At 43.3% G+C, this 25,828-nt stretch overlaps 2 protein-coding genes across 5 annotated transcripts in view; one reads left to right on the forward strand and one right to left on the reverse strand.

Annotated features, from left to right (window-relative positions):
• Positions 1 to 8,044: 8,044 nt before the first annotated feature.
• Positions 8,045 to 14,697, forward strand: LOC139259115 (gamma-crystallin S-like). The gene is made up of 3 exons (XM_070874835.1): positions 8,045 to 8,053; positions 13,219 to 13,461; positions 14,425 to 14,697. The coding sequence occupies exons 1-3, from the start codon at positions 8,045 to 8,047 to the stop codon at positions 14,695 to 14,697; spliced, it is 525 nt and encodes a 174-aa protein (XP_070730936.1).
• A 3,417-nt stretch (positions 14,698 to 18,114) lies between these two features.
• The window catches only part of lcmt2 (leucine carboxyl methyltransferase 2), a 51,225-nt gene continuing 43,511 nt past the window's right edge, over positions 18,115 to 25,828 (reverse strand). For all 4 annotated transcript variants that reach the window (XM_070875977.1, XM_070875976.1, XM_070875975.1 and 1 more), the window contains 3 exons: positions 23,429 to 23,616; positions 22,150 to 22,285; positions 18,115 to 20,548 (listed from right to left, as the gene is read on the reverse strand). In XM_070875977.1, the coding sequence (XP_070732078.1) occupies positions 20,390 to 20,548; positions 22,150 to 22,285; positions 23,429 to 23,616 (483 nt within the window). In that variant the 3' untranslated portion in view covers positions 18,115 to 20,389. The remainder of the gene's footprint in view (positions 20,549 to 22,149; positions 22,286 to 23,428; positions 23,617 to 25,828) is intronic.

The raw sequence follows: 25,828 nt of genomic DNA on the forward strand, positions 1-25,828 counted from the left end.
AGGGACAGCCGTGTTTTAAGCATGAGGAGTTCCGCTGGCGGGACTCCCGTGAGCGAGTGCGGGCGGAACCTGAAGGCCAGCAGGAGGCGCAATAGGCGGTACTGAAGGGAGGGTCCTTGGATGCGTAGCATGCCCTGTTTTATGACTTGGACCGCACATTCCGCCTGGCCATTGGAAGCCGGCTTGAACGGCGCTTTCCGGACGTGTTTGATACCATTGCCCGACATAAACTCCTGGAATTCATGGCTGGTGAAACACGGGCCATTGCCGCTGACCAGGATGTCCGGCAAGCCGTGGGTCGCGAAAACCGTACGCAGACTCTCCACGGTGATGGATGTCGTGCACGAGTTTAATATGATGCACTCGATCCATTTCGAGTATGCATCGACAACAATCAGGAACATTTTCCCCATGAACGGGCCCGTATAGTCTACGTGAATACGTGACCATGGCCTGGTGGGCCAGGGCCACGGGCTGAGTGGGGCCTCCCTGTGGGCATTGTCCACCTGGGCACACGTCGTGCACCTGCGAACCGAGTGTTCCAGGTCTGAGTCAATCCCCGGCCACCATACATGTGACCAGGCAATGGCCTTCATTAACATGATGCCAGGGTGCTCACTGTGGAGTTCCCTGATGAACGCTTCCCTGCCTTTCTGGGGCATGACTACCCGGCTCCCCCATAGTAGGCAGTCGGCTTGGATGGAGAGCTCATCCATCCGTCTCTGAAACGGTCTGACCTCCTCGGGGCACGCCCTGTGTGCAGGTGCCCAATCCCCAGTCAGGACACATTTCTTTATCATGGATAGGAGGGGCTCTCTGTTGGTCCAGAATTTGATCTGGCGGGCTGTGATGGGGGAGCCTGCGGTGTCAAAAGCCTCAATGGCTATGACCATCTCAGCGCTTTGCTCTGCTGTCCCCTCGGCGGTGGTCAGTGGGAGCCTGCTGAGTGCGTCAGTGCAATTTTCGTTGCCTGGCCGGTGCCGTATGGTGTAGTCATATGCAGCCAGTGTGAGAGCCCATCGCTGTATGCGAGCTGACGCATTGGCATTGACAGACTTGCTGTCGGACAACAGGGATGTTAATGGCTTGTGGTCCGTCTCTAGCTCGAACCGTCTACCGAAAAGGTACTGGTGTCTTTTTCACACCGTAAACACAAGCGAGTGCTTCCTTTTCGACCATACCATATCCACGCTCTGCCTGGGAGAGTGACCTGGAGGCATAAGTCACTGGTTGGAGTCGGCCGTCGTCATTACCCTGCTGCAACACACACCCAACCCTGTAGGACGATGCATCACACGTTAAAAACAGTTTTTTACAGGGGTCATACAAAGTCAACAGTTTGTTAGAACACTGCAGGTTCCTCACCTTATTGAAAGCCCGTTCTTGACAGTCCCCCCAAAGCCATTCACAACCTTTACGTAGGAACATGTGTAACGGCTCCAACAATGTGCTTAAGTTCAGCAGAAAGTTCCCAAAGTAGTTCAAAAGTCCCAGGAATGATCGCAACTCCGATGTGTTGCCGGGCCTGGGTGCCCGACCGATCGCCTCCGTTTTTGATTCAGTGGGCCTAATCCCGTCTGCGGCAACCCTCCTGCCCAAAAACTCAAACCTCTGGGGCCAAAAACACACACTTGGCCTTTTTCAGCCGCAAGCCTACCCGGTCCAGTCGGCGTAGCACCTCCTCCAGGTTGTGGAGGTGTTCTTCGGTGTCTCAACCCGTTATGAGAATGTCGTCTTGGAGTATGATTGTTCCAGGAATGGATTTGAACAAGCTTTCCATGTTCCGCTGAAAGATAGCTGCCGCCGAACAAATGGCAAACGGACACCTGTTGTAGATAAATAATCCCTTGTGCGTCTTGATGGTGGTCAGAAGCTTGGATTTTTCAGCCAGTTCCTGAGACATGTAGGCCAAAGTGAGGTCCAACTTGGTGAACAGCTTGCCACCTGCCAGCGTGGCAAAAAGGTCCTCCGCTCTCGGGAGCGGGTATTGGTCTTGCAGCGACACTTGGTTGATGGTGGCTTTGTAGACGCCACAAATCCTGACCGAGCCATCTGCTTTAAGGACAGGAACGATGGGACTTGCCCAGTCACTGAATTCAACGGTCGAAATTATGCCCTTTCTGAGCAGCCTGTCCAATTCACTTTCAATTTTCTCACGCATCACATACAGCACTGCTCTGGCTTTGTGGTGCACTGGTCTGCCGTCCGGAGTGATGTGTATCACTACTTTAGTGCCCTTGAACGTTCCGACACCGGGTTGAAACAGTGACCCGAATTTTTGTAGGATCTGTGAGAATGAACTTCGCTCCACAGATGAAATGGCGTGCACATCCCCCCATTTCCAGTTCAACTCGGCTAGCCAACTCCTCCCCAAGAATGCGGGGCCATTTCCCGGGACGATCCAGAGTGGCAGCCGGTTCTGTGATCCATTATGTGTTACCACCAAGTTTGTACTGCCTAGCACTGGGATGATCTCTTTGGTGTATGTCCGTAGCTGCATGTCAATGCATTCCAGTTTGGGCCTGCTAGCTCTGTGTGGCCATAGTCTCTCAAATTGTTGGGCGCTCATAAGTGACTGGCTAGCTCCCGTATTCAGCTCCATGCCATTTAATAAAACTTTCATCATCATGGGTGGCATTTTAGTGTATGAGCTGTGGACGTCAGCCAGGTGAACCTGCTGAATTTCAGCATCCATGGCTTTTCCCCAGGCATCATCCTGCATTGCAGACCCCTCGTCTGGTTCCTCTGTCTCGCAGATTTGATCGGCACAGCCTTTTTGCACATCCTGGCCAAGTGTCCACTGACGTTACAAATCCTACAGGTATATTGCTGGAACCTGCAGCTTTTCGCAGTATGTCTACCCCCGCATCTCCAGCATGAGCTGAGATTGTTGTTAACAAAGGGACTGTTACCAGGCATTCCTCTCTGATTGCCCATTTGGTTGTTTCTAAGCACTCTGATGGTGGGTGTTAATGGTCCCATCGCGGACGCATTGTTCCTCGTGATGGTGTGAATTGCCGATCCCCTTTCCATTGTCCCTGTTGCGGGCCCACCCTGGAGTCTGTTGCTGCCTGGGCGGTTTTGAATTGCCCTTGCCTGTCTGCGGGGTCCCTAGCCGCATTCATAATGTTAACTCCCTGGTCCCTCGCCACGTTGGGACCAGGGCTGCGCGCGTAAATTAGCTTGGTCTCCTCTTCCCTTGCCATGAAAGTCTGAGCTATCAACGCTGCCCGTTCTAAAGTCAAGTCCTTGGTCTCTATGAGCTTCCTGAAAATCCCGGCATGATTAATGCCGTCAATGAAAAAGTCCCTTAACATCTCCCCCCTGCAGGCGTCTGTGAACTTACAGAGACTGGCCAAGCACCGCAAGTCCGCAACGAAGTCCGAGATGTATTGTCCCTCCCGACACCAGTGTGTGTAGAACCGGTGCCGGGCCATGTGTACGCTACTTGCCGGCTTGAAATGCTCACTGATCAGCTGGCTGAGCTCTTCAAAGGACTTGTCCGTCGGCTTTTGGGGTGCGAGCAGGTCTTTCATCAGCGCATACGTCTATGGTCCGCAGCTGGTCAGTAGATGCACCCTCCGCTTGTCAGCCGCTGTCGCTCCCAGCCAGTCCTTCGTGACAAAGCTCTGCTGGAGTCTTTCCACGAAGTCGTCCCAGTCCTCACCCACACAGTAACGTTCCTCTGTGCTACCGGTGGCCATCCTCGTGGTTCAGTGATTCCTGTTTCTCGTTGCCAAATCTGGTGTTCCTGCACCGTACTGCAAACTCACACGAGGCATGTACTGTAGACACAGTCACTACGTGACCTTAACCTTTATTCCCAGGACCAAGGAGTGCTGACCCTGGGTAGGAGCTCCCCATTTATACCTGGAAACCCAGGTGAGGAGTGTCTCCCACAAGTTCACCCCCTGTGGTCAGGGTGTGCATTTCTAGGGTATAAGTACAGTGTACAGGAGATGCATGAAGGTTACAGTTACATGACGATTACCGTTGCATGATGGTTACATAGATGACATACATGACCTCATCTCTCTCATCTGGAGGGAGGAGAGCATGCCGGGAGATCTCAGAGATGCAGTGATTGCGACCATTTTTTAAAAAGGGGACAAGTCCGACTGCGGCAACTACAGGGGAATCTCCCTGCTATCAGCCACTGGGAAAGTTGTTGCTCGAGTTCTCCTCAATCGTCTTCTCCCTGTGGCTGAGGAGCTCCTCCTGGAATCACAATGCGGATCTCATCCCCTACGGGGCACAACAGACATGATCTTTGCAGTGCGACAATTGCAGGAAAAATGCAGGGAGCAGCGCCAGCCTTTATACATGGCCTTTTTCGATCTTACAAAGGCCTTTGACACTGTCAACCGTTTCGGATGCCCCCAGAAGTTTGTCAACATCCTTCGCCTGCTTCACGATGACATGCAGGCCGTGATCCTCACCAACGGATCCATTACAGACCCAATCCACGATCGGACCGGGGTCAAACAGGGCTGCGTCATCACTCCAACCCTCTTCTCAATCTTCCTCGCCGCCATGCTCCACCTCACAATCAACAAGCTCCCCGCTGGAACTTTACTACAGAACCAGTGGGAAGCTGTTTAACCTACGCCGCCTCCAGGCCAGGTCCAAGATCACCCCAACCTCTGTCGTTGAGCTGCAGTATGTGGACGACGCCTGCGTCTTTGCACATTCAGAGGCTGAATTCCAGGATACAATCAATGTATTCACTGAGGCATATGAAAGCATGGGCTTTATGCTTAACATCCGTAAGACAAAGGTCCTCCACCAGCCTGTCACCGCCGCACAGCACTGCCCTCCAATCATCAAGATCCACGGCGCGGCCCTGGACAACGTGGACCATTTCCTATATCTCGGGAGCCTGTTATCAACAAAGGCAGACATTGATGCGAAGATTCAGCATCGCCTCCAGTGCACCAGTGCAGCCTTCAGCCATCTGAGGAAAAGAGTGTTTGAAGACAAGACCCTCAAATCTACCACCAAGCTCATGGTCTACAGGGCTGTAGTAATAACCGCCCTCCTGTATGGATCTGAGGCATGGACGGTATATAGAAGGCACTTCAAGTCACTGGAAATATATCACCAACGATGTCTCCGCAAGATCTGCAAATCCCCTGGGAGGACAGGCGCACCGACATCAGTGTCCTTGACCAGGCTAACATCCCCAGTATTGAAGCACTGACCACACTCGATCAGCTTCGCTGGGCAGGCCAAACAGTTCGCATACCAGATACGAGAGTCCCTAAAGAAATGGTTTATGCGGAGCTCCTTCATGGTGAACGAGCCAAAGGAGGACAGCGGAAACATTATAAGGTCACCTTCAAAGCCTCCCTGGTAAATTGTGACATCACCACTGACACCTGGACGACCCTGGTCAAAGACCGCCCGAGGTGGAGAAAGTACATCTGGGAGGGCGTTGAGCTCTTCGAGTTCAACGCAAAAAGCATGAAGAGGCCAAGCACAGGCAGCGGAAGGAGCGCGCGGCAAACCAACCCCACCAACCCCTTCCCTCGACGAATGTCTGTCCCACCTGTATCAGGGTCTGTGGCTCTCGTATTGGACTGTTCCGCCATCAAAGAACTCACTTTGGGAGTGGAAGCAAGTCCTCCTCAATTCCAAGGGACTGCCTATGATGTCAATGTGGCCAGGATTAATGGGAGGCCAGAAGATTGGGAAACTTTTAAAAACCAGCAAAGAATGACATAAAAAAAAAATAAAAAGAGGGAAGATAGATTATGAAAGTAAACTAACAAGGAATATAAAAACAGACAGTAATAGTTTCTACAGGTACATAAAAAGGAAGTAAGTGGCTAAAGTAAATGTTGGTCCCTTAAAGGATGAAACTGGGGAATTAATAATGGGGAACAGGGAAATGGCAGAGACTTGGAAGAAATATTTTGTATCGGTCTTCATGGCACAAGACACTAAAAACATCCCAATAGTGGATAATCAAGGTGCAACAGGGAGGGAGGAACTAAATACAATCACTGTCGCTAAAAAAGAAGTACTTGGTAAAATAATGGGACTAAAGGAAGACAAGTCCCCTGGACCTGATGGCTTGCATCCATCCTAGGGTCTTAAACAAAGTGGCTGCAGGATGCATTGGTTGTAATCTATCAAAATTCCCTGGATTCTGGGGAGGTCCCAGTGGATTGGAAAACCGCAACTGTAACATTCCTATTTGAAAAATGAGGCAGACAGAAAGCAGGAAACTATAAACCAGTTAGCCTAACATCTGTCATTGGGAAAATGCTGGAGTCCATTATTAAGGAAGCAGTAGCAGGACATTTGGAAAAGCATAATTTAGTCAAACAGAGTCAGCATGGTTTTATGAAAGAGAAATCATGTTTGACAAATTTACTGGAGTTCGTTGAGGATGTAACGAGCAGGGTGGATAGGGGGGAAACAATGGATGTGGTGTATTTGGTTTTCCAGAAGGCATTAGATAAGGTGGCACATAAAAGATTACTGCACAAGATGAACGTTTACAGGGTTGGGGGTAATATATTAGCATGGATAGAGGATTGGATAACTAACAGAAAACAGAGAGTCGGGATAAATGGGTTGGCAAACAGTAACTAGTGGGGTGCCACAGGGATTGGTGCTGGGGCCTCAACTATTTTCAATCTATATTAATGATTTGGAAGAATGGATCGAGTGTAATGTAGCCAAGTTTGCTGATGATACAAAGATGGGTGGAAAAGCAAATTGTAAGGAGTACAAAAAAAATCTGCAAAGGGATATAGACAGGCTAAGTGAATGGGCAAAATTTTGGCAGATGGAGTATAATTTGGGAAAGTGAGAGGTTATCCACTTTGGCAGAAAAAATAAAAAAGCAAATTATTATTTAAAGGGAGAAAAATTACAAATGCTGCAGTACGGAGGGACCTGGGTGTCCGTGTGCATGAAACACAAAAGGTTAGTATGCAGGTACAGCAAGTAATCAGGAAGGAATATGGGATGTTGGCCTTTATTGCAAATAAAGCAGAGAAGTCCTGCTACAACTATACAGGTTATTGGTGAGACCGCACCTGTCTCCGTATTTAAGGAAGGATATACTTGCATTGGAGGCAGTTCAGAGAAGGTTCACTCAGTTGATTCCTGAGATGAAGAGGTTGACTTATGAAGAAAGGTTGAGTAGGTTGGGCCTATACTCATTGAAGTTCAGAAGAATGAGTGGTGATCTTATTGAGACATATAAGATAATGAGGGGGCTCGACAAGGTAGATGCAGAGAGGATGTTTTCACTCATTGGGGAATCTAGAACTAGGGGGCACAGATTTAGAATAAGGAGTCGCACATTTAAAACTGAGATGAGGAGAATTTCTTCTCTCAGAGGGTTGTAAATCTGTGGAATTCTCTGCCCCAGAGTGCTGGGGAGGCTGGGTAATTGAATATATTTAAGGCAGAGATAGACAGATTTTTGAGCGATAAGGGAGTGAAGGGTTATGAGGAACGGGCAGGGAAGTGTATCTGAGGCAATGATCAGATCTTATTGATTCTCATGATCTTATTGAATGGTGGAGCAGGCTCGAGGGGTCAGGTGGCCTACTCCTGCTCCTATTTCTTATGTTCTTATGTTCTTTGGCCAATTCTTGCTTCAGCTGAGGTCGAGAAACTCAGCACAGACCAGCGATCAAACTTGGGAGTTTCAGAGCTTACCTATAGCCACCAGAACATCTGTTCAGAGCTTTATTTTTGTTCAGCAACTTAATTGAAACAAATTACTCCAATTATTCTCATCCCTGATTGTCTGCATGTTTTTATTGAACTGACTCAGCAATGCTGGTAAATTTATCCACAACAATAATCCAACGGGCATAACAAACAATTCAGAGGAATTCACGCTCTGGTAATTTTATTATCTCATCAGTTTTTCTAGAAAACTTGCCTGGATTTGAAATGACTGACTCGATATTTTGATCTAATTTCCATGACAAAAGGTCTGTGTCCTGTAAATCCTGTAGCGTATAAAAGCAGTGTCCTTGTTTCTCATAGCGCAATTGTTAGCAAGGGGACTCCAAAGATGGGAAAAGTAAGTATGACTGAAATATATCTTTGCTTATTTCATTTTTTTTTTGGTTTAGGTTGTTTAGCAGGAAATTGCACAGTGTTTAAATATGTTGTTTTTGTGATGACCTAGTGGTATATGAAACAAACTATGTACAATGCATTTTGTTAGTCCTTAGGTGTGCCATAATCACATAAGAGAGCTGACAGCCTGCTATTTTCTTGTCCCGTGACAATATGCAGCGTGTTGGCACTAAAAGCAGTGTTTGACAATACTCGGGCTATCCCAGTAACGTGTCGGAAAGAGCGCGTACTGGGGGAGGACACGATCGGGTTCGATTGAATGCCCCTCAGGCTCAGATTATTAGTCTGCTGACACTCACATGAAGAATGACAAGTAGGATTAGCAATCTTTGCTTTGATGTCAGGATTCAATGTACCAAATACTGCGGCAATGATTGGGGTTGCTCGTTATCATGACTTTCTTATTCGGGCCCCTGTCTCTCACTGTCTCATTCTTTATGATTTATAAGCTTCTTGTTTAGTTACGAGACAGGGGTGCCATATGCCTTACAGTATCGAACCAGGGCAATCTGACAAGTACCTAAACCAGTTGCTCCAAAAAAAATGTATTATTTTATTTCTGAAACCTGAGGTGTATATAACAGTTATTTCTCAGCTCACCAGTGTGAATCAGGCTTACAAACATTGAAACCCCCAATCTGCCCCGTGTAGCCAAGCATGAGCGAGTGTCTGTAAGGGGGGCGGGGGGGAGAAGGAAACATAAAGATGGAAATTGCAGAAATAGGAAAAACGGAGAAGCACCTCTCCATTCAAGTGTCAGCTGTGGCTCAGAAGGCAGCACTATCGCTTTTGAGTCAGAAGGTTATAGGTTCAAGTCCCACTCCAGGTATTTGATGACAAAAAAAAATCTAGGCTGACACTCCAGTGCAGTGCTGAGGGCGTGTTGCACTGTCGGAGGTGCCTTATTTGAGATATTAAACTGAGGTCTCGTCTGCTCTCTCAGGTGGATATAAAAGATCCCACGGCACTATTTTGAAGAAGAGCAGGGGAGTTATCCCTCGTGTCCTAGCCAATATTTATGGATGCGCTTATTTGTACTGCAATCATCCTCCATCCTTTGTCTATGATTGGTCCCCTTGAAGGATAAGCCACATCCTGAAGTTTCACAAGAACGTGCAACTGGAACCGCCCATCTCGAGGTCTCACTGACTTTGCAAATTGTAACTCGATCCACTTTGACTTCCTGAAGCAACAGAAGACAGAGCTCCCCAGAAGAGAGCAAGGGTCAGCCAAAGTCCTGTACCCCAGTCCAAGTGCATTCCTCCCCCAGCCGAAGTGCCTTACCTCAGTCCAAGTACATCCCTCCCCCCAGCCGAAGCCCCATATCCCAGCGCAAGTACATGCCTCCCCCAGCCAAAGTGCTTTACCCCAGTGCAAGTGCATCCTCCGCACCCCACCATAGATGGGGCAGGCATTGTGTATGGATTGTTAACAGGTTTATTGGGTATGAAGTGAATATTGACAGTGTCGTGACTTCTGGATTTCATCCACTCCAATGATGACCCTTGTAGGGGGTTAGCAGAATGTGATCTGTCTTCCCTGAGTTCCCTCTCTCCCCTCCGATCCCCCCCTTCACCAGTCTCTCTCTCCCCCAGTCTCTCTCACTCTTCCCCCAGCCTCTCTCTCTCCCAGTCTCTCTCTCCCCCCAGCCTCTCTCTCTTCCCCCCCACAGCCCCTCTCTTTCTCTCCCCCAGCCTCTCTCTCTCCCCAGTCTCTCTCTCTCCCAGCCTCTCTCTCTCTCCCCCAAGCCTCTCTCTCTCTCCAGTCTCTCTCACTCTCCACCCCCCCCCAACCCGGCCTCTCTCGCCCCCAGTTTCACTCTCGCCTCAACCTCTGTCTCTCTCCCCCAGCCTCTTGCTCTCCCTCCCCAGTCTCTCTCTCTCCCCTAAGCCTCACTCTCTCGCCCCCAGCCTCTCTCTCTCCCTCCCCCAGTCTTCCACCCCCCTCTCAGCCCCCCGCTGCTTCTCTGCCCACAACCGCCGCTCTTGGCCCTATGCCCCCGCCGCCACTCTCAGCTGGCCATGGGCCCTCTCAGCCCCGAGAGGGGTTGGAGTGGGGGAGAAAGTCGGGGCCAGCATCTAAATGGGGCAAGAGATTCGGGGGGCAGAGTCGGGGGGCAGAGAGTTGGGGGACAGAGAGTTGGCAGGGGGGAGAGAGTCGGTGGGGAGAGAGTCGGTGGGGAGAGAGAGTCGAGGCCAGGGCCTGAACGGGTGAAGAGAGTCGGGGGAAGAGAGAATCGGGGCCAGGGCCTGAGCGGGCAAAGAGAATCGGGGCATGAGTGGAGTCTCGAGCCTCAGGGCCTGCTTCTCAGCACCACGTGGAGGGAATGATTCAGGGCCGGGAGGGTTTGGGGGTGGAGTTTGACAGGGGATGGGGCTGGACAGATGCATGTCTGTCAAAAAAAGTGCAGTACAAATAGTTACACTGAATATTTATCCCTCATTCAATATAACAAAAAAAAATTATCTGGTCAGTATCACATTGCTGTTTGTGGGAGCAAGCTTGTGTGCAAATTGGCTGCTGCATTTCCTACATTATAACAGTGACTACATTCCCAAAGTACTTAATTGGCTGTAAATCGCTTTGATATGTCAGGTGGTCATGAAAGGTGCTATATAAATACAAGTCTTTCTTTCATTTCCACACAGGCTAGGTATATATTTTCTCTGTTGAAAGCTTTGACAAACCATTGTATGGATTTGACACACATTGTTTTGAGATAGAACGTTTTTTTCCAGTGACACGTCTGTCCTCTCAAGTGGGTGTAAAAGATCCCATTGCACAGTTTTGAAGAAGAGCAGTGGAGTTTTCCCCAGTGCCCTGGCTAACATTTATTCCTCAACCATGATCACTAAATTAAGCAATCTGGTCATAAGCACATAGTTGTTTGTGGGAGCTTGCTGTGCACAACTTGGCTGCCGCATTTCCTACATTACAGCAGTGACTACACTTCAAAAGGAGGTTGTGAAAGGTGCTATAGAAATGCAAGTCTTTATTTTCTTTTAGAACAAAGTGACCTGGGGGTTCACATACACAGATTTCTGAAAGTGGCATGGCAAGCTGATAAAGCTGTTAAAAAAGCATATGAGATTCTTGGCTTTATAAAAGTGGCAGAGAGTATAAATGCAAGGAAGTGATGGGAAATCTTTATAAATCACTGGATAAACCTCAGCGAGAGCATTGTGTCCAATTCTGGGCACTTTAGAAAGAATGTCAAAAGCCTTGGAGAGGATGCAGAGGAGAATTACCAGAATGGTTCGAGGAATGAGGAAATTCCGTTATGTGGAGAGCCTAGAGAAACTGGGATTATTCTCCTTAGAGGTTTTTTTTTAAACAGCAAGTTGTAACGGAGAGGGTGGATGAGGATAATGTGATGCATGTTGTGTATATGCAATTTCAAAAGGCGTTTGATAAAGTACCGCATAATAGACTTGTTAACAAAGGTGAAGCCGATGGGATTAAAGGGGCAGTGGCTGCATGGATACGAAATTGGCTAAGGGACAGAAAGCACAGAATAGTGTTGAACGGTTGTTTTTCAGACTGATGGGAAGTGTGCCGTGGTGTCCTCCAGGGGTTAGTGTTGGGAGCACAGCTCTTTTTATATATATTAATGACCTAGAATTAGGTATACAGGACATAATTTCAAAGTTTGCAGATGACACAAAACTCAGAAATGTAGTAAACAATGAGGAGGATAGTAACAGACTTCAGGAGAACATAGACTGGTGAAATGGGCAGGCATATGGCAGATGTAACTTAACGCAGAGAAGTGATTCATTTGGTAGGAAGAATGAGGCAAGGCAATATGAACTAAACGGTACACTTTTAAAGGGGGTGCAGGAACAGAGAAACCTATACACGCACAAGTCTTTGAAGGTGGCATGAATAGTTGAGAAGGCTGTTAAAAAGACATATGGGATCCTTGATTTTATAAACAGAGGCATAGAGTACAAAAGCAAGGAAGTTACATTAAACCTTCATAAAACATTAGTTCAGCCCCAGTTGAACAGTTCTGGGCACCACACTTTAGAAAGGATGTCAAGTCCTTAGAGAGTGTACAGAGATTTACTAAAATGATACCAGGGATGAATGACTTCAGTTATGTGGAGAAACTAGAGACACTGGGGTTGTTCTCTTTAGAACAGAAAAGGTTAAGGGGAGATTGTTGAAGGGTTTTGAAAGAGTAAATAAGGAGAAACCATTTCTAGGGACAGAAGGGTCGGTAACCAGATGACACAGATTTAAGGAAATTGGCAAAAAGAACGAAAGGTGCCATAAGGAAAAATATTTTTACGCAACGAGTTGTTATGATCGAGAATGCACTTCTTAAAGGGTGGTGGAAGCAGATTCAATAATAACTTTCAAAAGTGAATTGGGTAAGTAAAAGAAAGACTTGGATTTATATAGTGCCTTTCATGACCACCAGACGTCTCAAAGTGCTTTATAGCCAATGAAGTACTTTTGGAGTGTAATCACTATTGTAATGTAGGAAACATGGTACCAGAAAAGGAAAATTTTGCTGGGCAATGGGGAAAGAGCAGGAGAGTGTGACTAATTGAATAGGTCTTTCAAAGCGCTGCCACAGGCTCCAGGGGCCGAATGGCCTCCTTCTGTGCTGTATCATTCTATGATTGTATGACCTAAAAGGGTGGTGGAAACGGATTCAGTAGTAATTTTCAAAAGAGAAGTGGATAGATACTTAAAAAAAACCAATTTGCAGGATGTTGGGGAAAGAGCAGGGGGTGGGGCTAATTGGATAACTCTTTCAAAGAGCCGGCACAGGCCCGATGGGCTGAATGGCCTCATTCTGTGCTGTATGATTCTATAATCTATCATCCTTTTGATCTTATGGTGCTACAACTGCAACGAGATGTGAAGCATTGTATCAGATTCATTGCTGTAAAGCTTATTTAGTAACAGGTGAAGATTTTGGCAGTCAATTATTTTTATATTTAGACACCGTATGTTGGGAGGAACTATAAAAGGCTGACCAATGTTAATTTATTGAGAAACTGTTGCTAATCATGGAAATGGAAGAAAAAAATAACTACCTTAAATTTCAAAAATGTATCAATAACACAAATTTATTTTTTCCCTTAATTGTAGATTACTTTCTACGAAGAGAGGAATTTTCTGGGCCGCCGTTATGAATGTGACTGCGATTGCTCAGATTTTCACACCTCCCTATCCCGTTGTAACGCAATCAAAGTTGAGAGCGGGGCCTGGGCAGTGTACGAACGGCCTAACTTTACAGGATACTTGTATGTTCTTACCAAGGGTGAATATCCAGACTATAAGCGCTGGATGGGATTCAATGATCATATTGCTTCATGCCACAGGATCCAACAAGTAAGTTTATTTTTGTTGTATGCAATTTCTGAACATTTGAACCTATGTTTTTAACAGCAGGCTGGTTAAGATCTATGTCAAAAACTAGAGTATACTGTTGACTCTGCATAACTATGCAAACAATGAATGACACATAATTATATAATTACATTCAGCATTACAGTACTATAGCTGTGATATTTGCCTCTTCCTCCATTATAATACACGGTTAGAATAAAATATCAGTAACACACACGTTTTTAATATTTATATACTTGATAGAACATATTTATTTGCATAGACATTAAATACTATTTCAGCAATTTGAATGAACACTACTTATAATTCAATAAATAAGTTATTTAAAAAAAGTGAAATGGGGGAATAGCATATAAACCAATATAAAACGTTTCCAGATTTAATCAAATTTTACATATGTGTCTGAGAGCTGATCGAAGCATAAGGAAAATTGGTTTAGTTTAATACCGTTTGGAGTGCCCTATTTTTGCATAAAACATTATAATTAGTAGTAGTTTTGGAAATGCGAGCTTGCTCTCCCAACAGCATTGGTGAATCGATAGACTGTACAGACCAGTAAGGAGTAAGATAATATTCCAGTCTGTACTGAGCTCGCTGATTTGAGTTAGCCAGGGCAGCAGTAGAGGTTCTACAGTCCATCTCAGTGCTCCTGAATAAGTAAGGAGGAAGTCAACAAGATTTCTGCTCCTGATTGCTATACATTCCTGCTGGAAATGTGTGGATGTTGGAAGAGGACAAGATCAGGCTGTGTTATGATTAAATAACCAATTGACATACTCTAAGCTTACAAAACAATGGTACTTGGGCGAGCACCATAGGGCCATACTCTAGTCGGGAGTCTTTGCCTTGAAGAGAGAAGCGGAGAAAATTAGCAGAACAAAATTGAGGCGTTTACTCGTGAATTAATACCATTGTCTTCAGGAATACATGCTTTGTGTTTTACAGACCAGCACAGGCAATTACAAGATCAGAATCTGCAATAAGGGCGATTATGAAACTCAAACAATAGAGTATACAGACGACTGTCCATCTGTCTTTGAACAATTCCACATTCAAGATATTGACTCCTGCAGTGTCCTGGATGGTGCATGGGTTTTCTATGAACATCCAAATTACCGTGGAAGGCAGTACCTCCTCGAGAAGGGTGTATACCGGAAAGCTGCAGATTGGGGAGCAACCACCTCAACAGTGCAGTCCTTCCAGCGCATCATTGAGTAACTAAGCAAGCAGTGCACTTTTTGCAGGTTTCAATTTATTAATTTGATTCTAAACATTTAAATAGCATTAATAAATGACATTATTATGTCTATCTCAGAGGAAAGTTTGCTCAACATGTAAGGGTCGAGTTTTCGACTTGTTGCACTCAAAATGCGCGTGAAATTGCACTTGGTTAGGTTACGCTAACATTTATTTGCATAATCAAAAACAAAATCTTCCATGAACCAGCGCAATGGAATTATTGTTTCTTTTTTTTCTTTACATTAAAAATTCCTCAATGTATTTAAGTGTGTAACCTGGTGCATTTTATTTATACAGCTGAAAATGTGGTTATCACAAAAAATAAGCATTTTTAATAAGAATGTCCAGTCCTCCACCTGGGAGTAATCTGATTTAACATCACCGAAAATGACTTAAAAAAACTACTGAACCATTTAATAGTTTAATTGGTGTACACTAGTCAGTTAGTAAATTAAGTATTTAAAAAAAATGAAAAACGTATAAAACACGCCTACTAATGTCTTTGTGCCTGAGAAAATGAGCGCAATTTGAAGAGCCTCCCGAACCAGTCCAATCAGCGGAATCTCGCAATTTTGACCTGGGGCGTGTGCCCAGTTTTGTGAGCGGGGCCTGATTCAGGCAAATTGAATCGTGCACCAGTGTAAAAGATCGTGGAAATGACGACTGTAAGTGGTTTTGGGCGCACCACACTTATGTTTAAAATTCTGATTGCCCTGATATAACTAGTGGAAACAAACGGACCCCTTCAAGTGTTTGCTCCTTGGAGCATAACTGAACTAAACCAATATACTAATTTACGTTATGACTCTTAATGCTTAAAAGTGCATTTCATGATAACTGCTAAATAAGTGCCTAGTTAAGCAGTGTTATAAGGATCAGCAGCCTGCATTAGTGATGATGGGTTTTATTGAAATTAAAAAGGAAAAATATGAAACTATTATATTGACTCAAATTAAAAACGTTTTCTCTGAATTAAGTTATGTGCTTTTTATTTATTAAGAATGAAATCAATGATTGGGTAATCATATTTCAATCTTCCAAAAAAATCTAGACTGCCAGTGGCAAAGCTTCAATGTTTTTCTGCCTGTGGAATTCATTATCTGGAACTATGTCACTTGTAAATAGAAATTGAAATAGAGAGTTAACCATTTCTGCTTAAGCTCTGGCTGTAACTTGCGCTCTTGTACCTCTACAATCTTACGACGTCGTCCTGTGCTCCCTATAATCACGAGGGTCAGTTTTATGAGACATTTAGCTTTGGTCTACTTATGCCTAAGCTGCATGAAATTGTGTTTTCCCAACTCATTTAATTTAATTTTTGTTTTAAACTTATGATACAAGCATCCACTACCAGGAATACAATATGCTGCTATGCTTTAGATTAATTCACTTATCTTCCGCAAGCTTTGACTGAATTGTATCCTGATATACATATGCTTAACATATTGGGAGCACCATTATGACAAGGACACAGCAGTTCAAGGAGGCCCACCACATTTGCTGGAGTATTAGAAGGGGAAATAACTGTGGACTTGCCATCATGCACATCCCATGGACAACATGAGTTAAATTGATCATCAACTGATCACACACTGTAATTAGAGGCGTGAGTGCTATCACTGAGCCACAGCTGGCACTTTTCTCGTCAGAAAACTAGGTGTTTGGCTAGCTTGCAGCTAATCCTCCAATTGAAAAATTCTTGGTTTTCCTCCATCCCAACTATATCATGGAAGAGCCGTTATCAGATAGTCAAATGGGACTGTGGTTGATGACACCCACTGTGGCATCAATCCTACAAGGACTCAATGGGAAAAGAAGTAATTGGTCCAGGAATGATGAGAAATCCTTCTTTCATTTATTTATGCCTCTACAAAAGTCAGTAGATCCTTCTGAGTTACATTATCCTTGCAGAACTCTAGACATGCTCCAGAAGCCTTTACGAGTAGCAGGCAGCCTCTTGGTAGTGCTGATAAATAAGATTTTCCAGATTTATAATCCAGGCTAATATATAAAGGGGTGTGGGGCAAGGAAAACATGGCAGTTGGAATTGAATGGAAACACACTTAGGAACCGTGCTAGTACAACCCATGACTATTATATTCCTAGTGTTTGGATCTACTGGAAAGGGCAATGTCCAGTGGATCGATTGGGCCATTCCACATATTTGAGCACTCTGTGGGAGGAAGTGATAACTTATTCATTCCAAATTCAATTGGTGTGTTTGCCAGGAGTCAGGTGGGTCTCAACAAAACTGCTCTCCCCTTTTGGAAAAATGTGGTGAATAAGTGTCTGAGCAGAACTTAACAAAACAGTAATTTCAGGTATTTCTGGAGAAATCTCTCAGCCTTTCACATTGATACCCCTCAGAGAAATTAAAATATTGATCTGATTTTTTTGACGATAACTCACTCACACCTACTGTAAGAGGAATTGTATTGGTTCAACATGCCCCTAAGCTGTTCGCCAAACAGGATCATCATCTCCATCAGGTGCAATGCAGTTTTATTAGAAAGACTTGCATTTATATAGCGCCTTTCACGACCACTGGACATCCCAAATTGCTTTACAGCCAATTAAGTACTTTTGGAGTGTAGTCACTGTTGTAATGTAGGAAACGTGGCAGCCAATTTATACACAGCAAAGTCCTACAAACAGCAATGTGATAATGACCAGATAAACTGTTTTTAGCGATATTGATTGAGGGATAAATATTGGCCAGGACACCAGGAATAACTCCACTACTCTTCTTTGAAATAGTGCTATGGGATCTTTTACACCCTTCTGAGAAAGTAGACGGGGCCTCGGTTTAACGTCTCATCCAAAAGACGGCACTGCACTGGTGTATCAGCCTAGATTTTTGTGCTCAAATCTCTGGAGTGGAATCTTGAACCCACAATCTTCTGACTCAGAGGCAAGGATGCTATCAACTGAGCCACTAGCTGACATACTTAATGAGATCAACATCCTGAACAAGTTCAACTGCTTCAACATAACCCCGATTATGTAGATTTTTTTTCCAAGTCAACTCTTTCAACTGGTGACCAGAAGTTGTTGTTTTCAATTGCTCTGCAAATTTAATCATTACATGCATCTGTATCAAAACTTGTCTTTTTTAAAATGTGGCTTTGCTTGTAATATGTTACATATTATCAGCAAACATATAATTATTGATCACACATCCAAGAAAATGTCTAAAAGACTGTGAATGTAGTAACTTACTGTAATGTGAGACTCTCAATTATATTTGCATCTGGATATCTACAAATTGGGCAACATTTTACATCAATTAGGAATTTACAATTATGGGTATATATACTATGGTAAATTACAACTTAATACAATTCCCACAGATAAGAAAGTATTTGGGTTTTAAAAAGTGCCCTTTCCATAAATCAGTGTCAAGTCAGTCAGTGTTTATTTTTTTAAAAGTTGTCGGCATTTGCTTGAGGAGCATCATAGTTCATTTATGAAATTCTTTAGCTCATATCCACCAGCTCAAACTGCCACATATTACACCGGTGCCAATGACCAAGCCTCGAGACTCAAGTAAGAATGTAAAATGTTCATTTTAGCTTAGAAAATACTTCAAATATGGTAACAAAACACCATCAAATGTGAAAGTAGTTCAAAGACAAACTTCTCACTTAAATGACTACACATTTTTTATCATAGACACAGGCCCTACACACACTTCAATCGCGCAAGTCAATCAAGCCTGGTGGAATCGTATATCCATACTATACTATCAATGTATAAATATTACATTATGAAGAAAAATTATTCTGTCGTGCTAACTTCCAATTAAAAAGGGCACTTAAAGCAGATGGGATGTCTGAAATGTAAGATTATCATGACACCATAGATCTAGCTCACTGAGGGCATCCATCCCTCAAATGGATGTACCAAAGTGTGGTTGAATCTGCCATAAATTTCTCAAGTTAATGTATTTGTAGACAAACTAACCAATGCATTGCACCTCACTTTGAGGTATAGGACAGAAAAATAAAATACCAAGTTTGATTAGTTTCCAAAACATTTTCACTTTTGTGAAGAGCAAAATATCAGTAACACAAAAGCAAAATACTGCATATGCTGGAAATCTGAAACAAAAGCAGAAAATGCTGGAAATACTCAGCAGGTCAAGCAACATCTGTGGAGTAAGAGTTAACGTTTCAGGTTGATGACCTTTCGTCAGAACTGGAAAAAGTTAAGATTTTAAGCAGGGGCAGGGAAAGGGGGGGGGGGGGGGGGGAAGAGGAGGAAAGAACAAAAGGGAAGGTCTGTGATAGGGTAGAAGGCAGAAGAGATTAAGAGTCAAGAGATGGTGCATGGCAAAAGGAAATGGTAATGGGACAAGTAAAGAAACAAAAGATGAGTCTAGAAGAGGTATAAATGGGAATGGCAGAATCATCAGCAGTTGCCATGTGAAAAAATAGGGGCAGAGGTTATGGTCTGAAATTGTTGAACTTGATGTTGAGTCCAGAAGGCTGTAAAGTGCCTAACTGAAAGATAAGGTGCTGTTCCTCGAGCTTACGTTGAACTTCGTTGGAACAGTATAAGAGGCCGAGGACAGAGAGGTCAGAGTGGGAGTGGAATGAAGAATAAAACTGACAGGTGACCGGAAGCTTAGGATCACGCTTACAGGCTGAACGAAGGTATTCTGTAAAGAGGTCACCCAATCTGCATTTGGTCTCCCCAATGTAGAGGAGACTGCATCATGAGTAGCAAATACAGCTAAGTGAAGGGGAAAAAGGTTCCTGAAAAGGGTTGGTGTCCAAGATTAACTGAGCCAATTACAGACTGAAATATCAGTAACCCTGTTTGAGCTGTATGGTCTTCAGGACCAAAACGCTCTCTTAGATAACACTGATTTCTTTAACGTATAAAATTGAGATATCTTGATTCTCCTTGGTGAGTTGTACAATGAGACACAAAAATGTGTTGCATTAATTAAATCTTGGCTAGCAGTTTGTAAGCGTGTTCCTGTTGGGTGAATTGGACACATTCATCTATTAAATTATGAAACCGAAATCTCCATCTCCACTATACTACCAGGTGGTTCTATTTTGTGAAAAAGCATTACTTCTGGGAATATGGAAATGGGAAATGGCTGCAAAGTATAAGACCAACAACATTTTCAAATAAATTTTATTCCCACTATTTTAGCTCCTCCCGTCATTTCACTGTTCCTGGGCAAATGCTACCTTTCAACTACCTGCAAACTGAGCCAATTACAGGTTGACTTATTGTTTCACAACCCTTGTGGGGATAGGGTGAGTGTTCAGATTGCAGCTCTCCTGGTGGCAATTCTGAAATGATTATGGGGAAATTCACTTCCTAATACTCAGTGCAACTCCAAATTGTATTTCCATTTTGTTAACCCAAAAATAACTTTTACATTTGAAATTTGCATTGATCCCTAAAAAAATGGATAAATATATAAAAGCAATGATAAAAATGCAATAATGTACATTTTGCTGGTAATGACTGATAATGTTTGTCAAGATCACAGACGCTTAAGTTCACATTATTTTACATGAAGCTTTCATCAAAATTCAACAGAACCAGCTGTTGGGTTCATGGCTTCAAAGATTTCCGAGAGAGGTAATATTTCACTAATGAAGTCTTTGATTGTACTCTAGCGACCCGTTGTGCCTCTAGGTGTGCTGGTTCATCTGATTTCAGGTAGCTGCAGCAGAACTGGTTGGTGATTCAGATGAGTTCCAAATGAGAAGCAGTTCCCTCCTCCTCCTACAACCAGCACTTGGCGCTCCTTCACTAACAACACACTACTGTGATTGTGCAACATTAGAGGCCACTTCACAAGGTCCTGCAAGCAAGGCGGAAATAATTAACAATTTGTCTGAATATCTAAACTATATTGAAAGACTTGCATATGATGCAGTTTCTCTCCATATTACCCTTACTACTTGTGTCGTGAGTAATGTCTTATGTCAAATCTGTGGTCAACATTTATAATGGAAGTCCATTTGGCTGTCACACTGTGGTTGCAAGCCTCTGTGGCAAGAGTTGCTCATGTGTGATTGCCTTTTTTTTTAAACCCATCTAATTTTCATTTGATTAAACAACAATCCTTAGGGCACTCTGGACTGCATAATTTTTCAGATGCCTGATTCCGGGCCTGGCAGAACAACTTATCCACTAGTGGCTGAGCCTACCACCTTGGGTCTTGTGCTCCCCACATCACCTTCAACCTCTGACCTCTCCCCCATTTCCTGACTGCCTGACCCACTTCCCTGCCTCCGTATAAATACCAACACCCTTCCTTTCCCCTTGGGGCTACCAATTTTCATACTGGATAAACTAACACTGAACCTTTAGAAGCACTCAAAGTGATTATTCCGTACAAATATATCATATTTCCTTGATAAGCGTCGTTAACAAATTGCCTTTTTTAACTTCCATAATTTTAAAGAGGTTCTAATTTTTTGTTTACTTAGCTTTCATGCCGCTGCAAGCGCACAGCAACTTCTGTTAAGGGAGGGCTGCTTATGTAGTCATGGGAATGACAAAAGAATATACCCTCTAACGTACCACGAGCAATACCATGGAAGATTGACTAGCATTTAATAGCAAGTCAAAATGCAAATATTTACCCTATTCATATTCCTCAAAATCATTCTGAAAATTTTTAATTAAAATTACTACTTTAAAAAAAAGGATCAGTTGATCTGTATAATTATTGTGCTTATTGGAAAATATATCAAAGTTTTTCTGGCACATAATCCGAATGCATAGTTCTTGCTTTTTTTCCTCCAGTGATAATTTATTCTGAAATGGATATATATTCAAAACTGATATATCCAAGAGAATATAGCCACATTCCTCTTTGCATTTAGTGATACTAGTCAACAATTGTAAGCGAAGTGTGACAGGCTATTGACAACACACTGATCTCCCATCTTACTTTGCCAATACTCTTCAATACTAATCTCAGGAAAAGAAACCTAGACCTTTGCCTCAATTTCCACTCTTGATTTCTGAGTTTCCAAGGCAAAGAATATCTTAATTAAGCACCAAATTAAAAATGGCGTTGTAAATTTGTGACAGATACAGAAGAGATGGAGATAACCATCGGACGTATTTTTCTCCAGCCGCTAATGTGAATGAAAAAATCAGCATAAGTATAAAAAAGGAAGCCTAACCTTTTCATTCATATTTGCCACTAGTAGAAACTATACTCCCATGTCACCAGTTATGTGGGATCAGTGACATTTCAGAAGACTTTATGGAGTGTGCTTCTTTGAAGTTGAAACAACTAGGCAGCTGTGTAGTGAAACTTGCTTACAAGCTATGTTGTTGATGGTTAACAAAATGACTAAAATTAGCTGGCGAGACAAATTCTTGAACCAAGTTCCAAAGATGCATTTTGTTCTCATCTAATACAATGCTTGAACAGTTATTACTTACTGTGTCAATGCAGTAGTCAAAACTCTGTCCTGTTTTTAGGTCAATAAGAGTTACTTCAGGGATTGAATCAGAGTGGATTGACACTCCTCCCAGTAAAAGAAGATTATCATGAAGAATATGGGCTGTGTGCGAGTATCTGAAAAGTAATTGTAAATGATCAAACTCCGAGAGGCAATTTTAACCCTACTCTCCCTCAAGTCCCCTGGACCCTGCCGCCCGCCCAAAGCCGGCGGTGTCATTCTTTAAAATATGCAGATCAGGGTCTGCTGATGTCATCAGGCCCCGACTGCAATTTTCACTCAGGCCTGAGCGTGGAAGACCAGCTGGAAAGATGAAGAGGCTCGAACAGGTAAATTTCTTACCTTCCTTTGTGGAACCAAGAGCAGCAGGACTTCCCCTTGGTTTCCTGATCAAACTACCCTGCCTCTTCCTTCCCAGAACCCCCTTCCCCACACTTACTCAAGTGCTGGCGGGCGGTCATGGGCTGCCCACGATTCCAGAGGCCAGCTACTGGCCAATTCCCATCCGTTCTGGGCCTAGGAATTGTATTCCTGGCTCGTTAATGAGGCCGGGGAGTTAAAATAGCCGACTCACCTCTCCACCCACCCACCAAAATCCTGCTGGAGTTAAAATCAGGGCCCAAGTGTACCAAAATGACCTTTTCAGTTTCCCCAAGCTACAGTACATTATTTAATCCGAAGGTTTATTGTAAAATGTGTTTCGTTTTACAGGATATAGCTGTGAATGATGATGACTGCTCCTTAAAGTGTAAAAATTCACACAAGTTCACAGTAGAGGCAGCTTTACTCTGCATTTAACCATGCTGTTCCTGATGATGACAACAGGTGACAAAACTGAAAAATGTATTCTATTTATCCTTCACTTTGATGAGCGCAAAAAATTATCAACTTTGCGTACTGAAACAGAATTGAAAGAGATAATAAGAAAGTTAAAAGTAAAATATTAATCACAACTTGAATGCACACAACAAGCAAATAAATAAACCTGCATTTATACAATACGTTATTACATGACAAAAATCTCCCCAGGTGCTTCACACCCAATGAATATTGTATAATCAACATTATAATCTTTACATTATTCTTGACTAAACTGATTGTCACAAATTAAAAACCTTGCGACAATTAGGCTATTTGACAGTGAGCAGACAAACTAAACTTCCTCCATCATCTAAACATATTGATTGACAGGCGACTCAAAGAACTGTAATGATAACTCTTGGTTGGAACAACCTACTCTGTCTACTGAGGATATTTACCGTGCAATGAAAGAAGAAACCAATTCTATCCTTTCCCAAATAAATCCAGATAAGGCTGGTCTAAGATGGAAAATGGATCCTAAAGGGATCTGGCCTGTTCCTAATCCTCCAGCAATCAGCACACCACCCTTCCATATACAGGCACTGTGGGAATGGCGGCTTTCTGGAGTGGGCCCATCAACTGGAATCTGCAAAGGAAAAAAAAACACAGGTGCATCATGCAATTAAGTTAGGGGATTGCAAGGTTTGATTTTAGGACTTCGAACAGTAACATGTTTTCAGTGATTTTTTATATTCTAAATGAAGATGCGTGTGGAACATTTAGCATACTATACCTATCTAGATGTTTCATTATCTCCTCTTTCAGGATGTCTTATAATACTTTACCCATAGCAGATATTAGACTTATTGGCCTGTAGTGTCCTGGCGTGTTCCTATGTCCCCTTTTAATAACTGATGTTATATTAACTACTTTCTAATCCTTGAGCACTGTTCCCATTTCTAATTATTCCCTAAAGATACTGTCAAATACCTGACGAATTTAATTGGCCACTTGATAAGTACTTTTGTATAAAGTCCATCAGGACCCATTGCCTTGTTTCATTTTGACTTTGCCAGCCACGAATAACTGCCTTATCGTCCATTTGTATTTCTTTCAATACTCCATCTCACCCCAAAATTCAATTTCTGTGCTGGAGGGTCTGCCCATAGTCTCCACCATGGACACAGTCAGGAGTTAATGTTGTATGTGTGCCATGCATTGGTCAGTTGACCTTATGTCACCTTCGAGATCTTTCAATGGATCCTACATTTCCATTTTTACCTGCTTGAAGCAAATCTATTCATAGAAATACTTGAGATTTCTTTTAATATTTCCCCACTATACAAACCTCACTTTCTGCTTTACCTCTTGACTAGTTTCGTAAACGTCAATACCTCGGTTTTTATATTTGTCTTGATCCACTGTGCCAGCCCTTGCTTAATACTTTAGGTACAATTTCTTTTTTGTCCTTAGTCACCACATTATTTTCATTGTTGCTCAAATTGGTCTTTTCCCTCTGTTAAAATTCTGTTCAGCCTGCTGTGCATAGTACCTGTACATACCAGGATCAATAAAAAGCAATAAAACTGTAGATGCTGTATATCAGAAACAAAAAACAGAAGATGCTGGAATCACTCAGGTGTAGACTCTTCATCAGAACTGGGGAAAATGACATGGCTGGCATTTAAAAAGGAACATGACAAAGGAGAAGGAAGGGAAAGCAACACATCTACACCCACAAAGAAGTAAAATGGCCGATAGTGTTTACACTGAAAACAGATGGTTCTAGTCCGTTTTAAATGCAGTTCACACCATTTGTTCCAGTTCTGATGAAAGATTAATTCCTGAAACATTAACTAGTCTGTTCCTTCCACAGAAGCTCACTGTCATGTTGAGTGTTTGTAGCATTTTCTGTTTTAATTTCTAAATATGGTTCACTTTTCTTCCATCCTTTTCTTCTCCAACAATACTGTCCAGGCCAGTTCCTTCAGCTCACCCCTCATTATCTTAAAATCCGCCTTTCTAAAGTTAAATATTCTTAGTGTACTCTTACTTTTCCATCTTAAGCCTTATAACACCACTTGCTATTGCCAAGGTATTCTCTGACTCTGACCTGCTCGACCATCTCATCGTTGTTAATATCAGGTCCAATACCACCTCTGTTCATGTAGGTTCCTGGACCAATTGTTCGAAGTAGCAATGTAAATTGTGTCTTGCATCATGGTTAGTTTCTTCCCCCTCATGCAGCTCATCCATATCCACAGGGTTCTCACCTTATCTGTCCTCAGAATAGATAGGCCTATCTCTGCTATAATCAACTTCTCATTCACAAAAGGCTACACCCCCTTTGCCTTTTCTATGTCTGCAAAGTAATGTTTATCCCTGCAGAAACAGAGTAGGCCATTCGGCCCTTCGAGCCTGCACCGCCATTCAATAAGATCATGGCTGATCATTCCCTTAGTATCCCTTTCCTGCTTTCTCTCCATACCCCTTGATCCCCTTAGCCGTAAGGGCCATATCGAACTCCCTCTTGAATATATCCAATGAACTGGCATCAACAACTCTCTGCGGCAGGGAATTCCACAGGTTAACTTCTTAGTGAAGAAGTTTCTCCTCAACTAAGTCCTAAATGACCTACCTCTTATCCTAAGACTATGTCCCCTGGTTCTGGACTTCCCCAACTTCGGGAAAATTCTTCTCGCATCTAACCTGTCCAGTCCCGTCAGAATCTTATATGTTTCTATGAGATCCCCTCTCATCCTTCTAAACTCCAGTGAATAAAGGCCCAGTTGATCCAGCCTCTCCTCATATGACAGTCCAGCCATCCCTGGAATCAGTCTGGTGAACCTTCGCTGCCC

This window comes from Pristiophorus japonicus, chromosome 3, assembly GCF_044704955.1.
Source record: "Pristiophorus japonicus isolate sPriJap1 chromosome 3, sPriJap1.hap1, whole genome shotgun sequence".
NCBI classification, from domain to species: Eukaryota; Metazoa; Chordata; class Chondrichthyes; family Pristiophoridae; genus Pristiophorus; species Pristiophorus japonicus.